Consider the following 3,133-nt stretch of genomic DNA (forward strand, 5'->3'; position numbering starts at 1 on the left):
TGGTCCTGCCCCTGCCCGCCATGCTGCTGATCGTGCTGCCGACCCTGTGCGACATGGAGCTGCCGGCCGGCCCAGGCCGGTGGGCTTGAACTACGGAATATCCTCAGCTGTTTTATCAAATGCTAGGGTGAAATGAAATTTCTTATCATATTATGTGTCTTTTTATTAAGAAAGCTGATCATGGACATTGAAATTAGAGGATACACTCAGTACATATTGAATATGTTTGGCATGGGACAAATATAATGACAGCCTTCTAGCTCAATATTCACACAAACCATTTTGAGGGTATCTACCTCAAAAAATTCTACATCTTCATCAATTGATGTAACGGAAAATTGAAAACAAAGTGAAGAATCAAACCGTACAATAGCAAGAGGACAATATTGGGAAGGCACACAACGCACTTTAGATCCAACAATCCACACTTTTGAGGTAAGTTCATGGTATAAAATTTTTCTTATCAGTATTATATCTTTACTTGCTAACATAGCATAGGAATTGTCTGTTTTTGTCTTCTTTTTGCCGCTGTAGGTTCCGAAACAGCATCCATCCTTTTGCAGTTGTCCATATTGAACAAAGTCCTCAATGTTCTTGCCCATTCTGGTGATGAACCACTCTTCTTCCTCAGTGGCTTTATAAAGTTTGCCTTTCTGCAGCAGTCGCACTTTGCCCGCATCAACAAAAGGAGATGAACTGGAAGCTTTATGATTAAGACTTTTTTCAAACGATTCTGTTACTTCACTGCTACAGAATCTTTTCAGGATAACCAGTGCATTTTCTTCTGAGAATCCTCTACATATTTGGTTGGGAATAAAGCTAACATGATTTACAAGTTTCTTTAATTTTTGATTGCCAGCTTCAAAAGCATATGCAGATAATGCATATATTCCTCCCCACCGCCTAGCATTTTCAACAAAATGTCTGAAAATGTGTGTATTAAAGCGAAGCATTTCCGGATAGTACAAAGCCTCAATCTGACTGATAAAGTCTTCAATAATGCCTTCAACAATTGGTAAGACATCAATCGGAATCTCTGTGCTGAGAAGAATATAATTAGCCTGAACATAGAGAGCCCAATGTTTTAAGTACCTTGATGGCAGTATATTGACAAGAACTGGAATACAGACAAAAAGTGCAAAGTTTTCAAACTCTCTTCCCGTCCAAAAGGGCAAGTTATCCACATCCCTAATACTTTTTCTTGCTTCTTTAGGCAGTCTTATTTTCATCAATTTTTGATTGATTAGAATTATATTATTTTCTGATCCCACATAGAAAGGCTTACCCTTATCTTTCAACCATGCCTTTAAAAATGCCTTAGTTGTACCCTCATCTTTTGCGTGAAGCTGGTCCACTATGAATCCATCCACTATATCAAAATGTGGGGCAGGAGCAAGGGGACTTAGGTACTTCACCCCGTTTACAAAAGTTTTGGTTTGTAATGCCTCTCTAACATCATTCAAAAACCCTCTTATTGTTCTAGGGGGAGCTAATGGTCCTCTATATCTAAAAATCCTGCAATTCTCCCATTCTTCTCCTTCTTCTAAGCACCAAGAACAAGGAAAATCTCCCCGGTGAGCATGAATGCCTTGGACATCACAACGTGCCACACTATCTGCACAGCATGCTAACAAAAACACTTTCACAAACCATTCTTCATCTTGACTGATACGCAAAGAAACACCCACAAGAGAGAGTTTAGTAATATGTTTTACGATGGGTGGGAGAAACAGATCTATTTTCTCCTTCACTAAACCAAACCAGAGACCTGCCAGCAGTGGATTGCCCGACCTCAACACAGGTGGTAATTCATTAATTACAACAAAGCAGGGACAAATCTTTTGACCACTAAATGAGCATAAAGAGGCACTATCAACAGACAAGGTCAAAGATAAAACTTTCACTCCAGAGGCACACTCATCTCTGACAGTATGAGCAAATTTTCTGTACATAGTACCATGATATAAATCTCGCATAACATTGTCAGGGGGAACATTTAAAAAATCTGATGGATTCACTAATTTTCTTCTTATGTCTGGGTTACTAAGGAGAACCTCTATTTGAGATGGTAAGTAAAAAGTAACAAAATAAGTAGCTTTAGATAGATCAGACAAAATATTAACTCTATTACATTTCACATTTGAGCAAACAATTTGATCAGGTCTTCTTTGCTTTGATGGTAAGTCAACAAGAGAACTATAACAACCCGAACAATGAAAATAATACCACATATCCTCTTTGGAATAAAAATATTGATCAAGTAAAAAACGTGAGTCTGGAAGAATTTTTCCACAGTTCAAAATTGACTGAGTAAATTTCATCAAGTGCTCTTTTTCTAGATGACCCCAGTTATGCTTTTTGCAAAGAACAAGGGCGTTAGTAAGTATTTCACCAATAGATATATTCACTTGCAGCTGTCTCTCTAAAGCAAAAGAACCTTCTAAACTCGACTTAAGTCTCCTGAACGGATCAGCTATCTCATTATTCTCATTGTTTTCATTTTGATCTCCATCGGCACCACCTGCTTCACCTATAATACTGTTGTCTTCTTCTTCCTCTTCCTGATCTGTTTCATCACGATGGCCAGAATCATATTCGCTTGAGTCCTCATTGTATGAATTATCTGAAGCACCCTGAAAGAATACAACATGTTCTTAAAGTAAGGGGACAAATAACTTGTTCCTCAATAATAAATGTTAACAGTCACATACTACTTTTTAAAATTTGAAAAAAAATATTAACAAGAATGAATTAACATTTTAATAGAACAGCTTTCATACCGATAAGTCTGATGCATCTTCCTGATGTTGAGAATTATTAAATTCTCTATCTTCTCTGTCACTGTTAGGTCCTCCATCTGAACTATTATATTCACAATCTCCATCGTCAATACTAAATCTGGTCTCTTCTTCTTCTTCCTCTTCCTTATCTGTTTCTTCGCTATTTTCTGAGCTATGTTCACTTGAATTCTCAGTGGATGAACTATTTGATGCACCCTGCAAGGATATTAACTTTTATTAAAGAAAAATAATTAGAGTTCATAGCACTTGTTTAATTGATACATATCAACAGTGAAGTTGCTACAGAACAGGTTTCATACCGAAAATTCTGATTGATCATCCTGGAGGTGAGA

The 3,133-nt window shown here is 37.2% G+C and overlaps 1 protein-coding gene across 1 annotated transcript; it reads right to left on the reverse strand.

Annotated features, from left to right (window-relative positions):
• Window positions 1–2,380: 2,380 nt before the first annotated feature.
• Window positions 2,381–3,127, reverse strand: LOC127748733 (uncharacterized). The gene is made up of 3 exons (XM_052275635.1): window positions 3,101–3,127; window positions 2,781–2,996; window positions 2,381–2,633 (listed from the first exon to the last, which is right to left on the reverse strand). The coding sequence occupies exons 1-3, from the start codon at window positions 3,118–3,120 to the stop codon at window positions 2,531–2,533; spliced, it is 339 nt and encodes a 112-aa protein (XP_052131595.1). The 5' UTR covers window positions 3,121–3,127; the 3' UTR covers window positions 2,381–2,530.
• Between the last annotated feature and the right edge of the window lie 6 nt (window positions 3,128–3,133).

Source organism: Frankliniella occidentalis, unplaced genomic scaffold (assembly GCF_000697945.3).
Source record: "Frankliniella occidentalis isolate FOCC.00 unplaced genomic scaffold, Focc_3.1 Scaffold713, whole genome shotgun sequence".
Taxonomy (NCBI): domain Eukaryota; kingdom Metazoa; phylum Arthropoda; class Insecta; order Thysanoptera; family Thripidae; genus Frankliniella; species Frankliniella occidentalis.

Excerpts from the sequence above, each read along its gene's own strand:
- LOC127748733 (XM_052275635.1), bottom strand. The coding sequence starts at position 3,120 with ATGATCAATCAGAATTTTCG. Across the intron at positions 2,997-3,100 it reads ATGATCAATCAGAATTTTCG|GGTGCATCAAATAGTTCATC; the intron begins GTATGAAACCTG and ends ATATCCTTGCAG. Across the intron at positions 2,634-2,780 it reads AAGATGCATCAGACTTATCG|GGTGCTTCAGATAATTCATA; the intron begins GTATGAAAGCTG and ends GTATTCTTTCAG.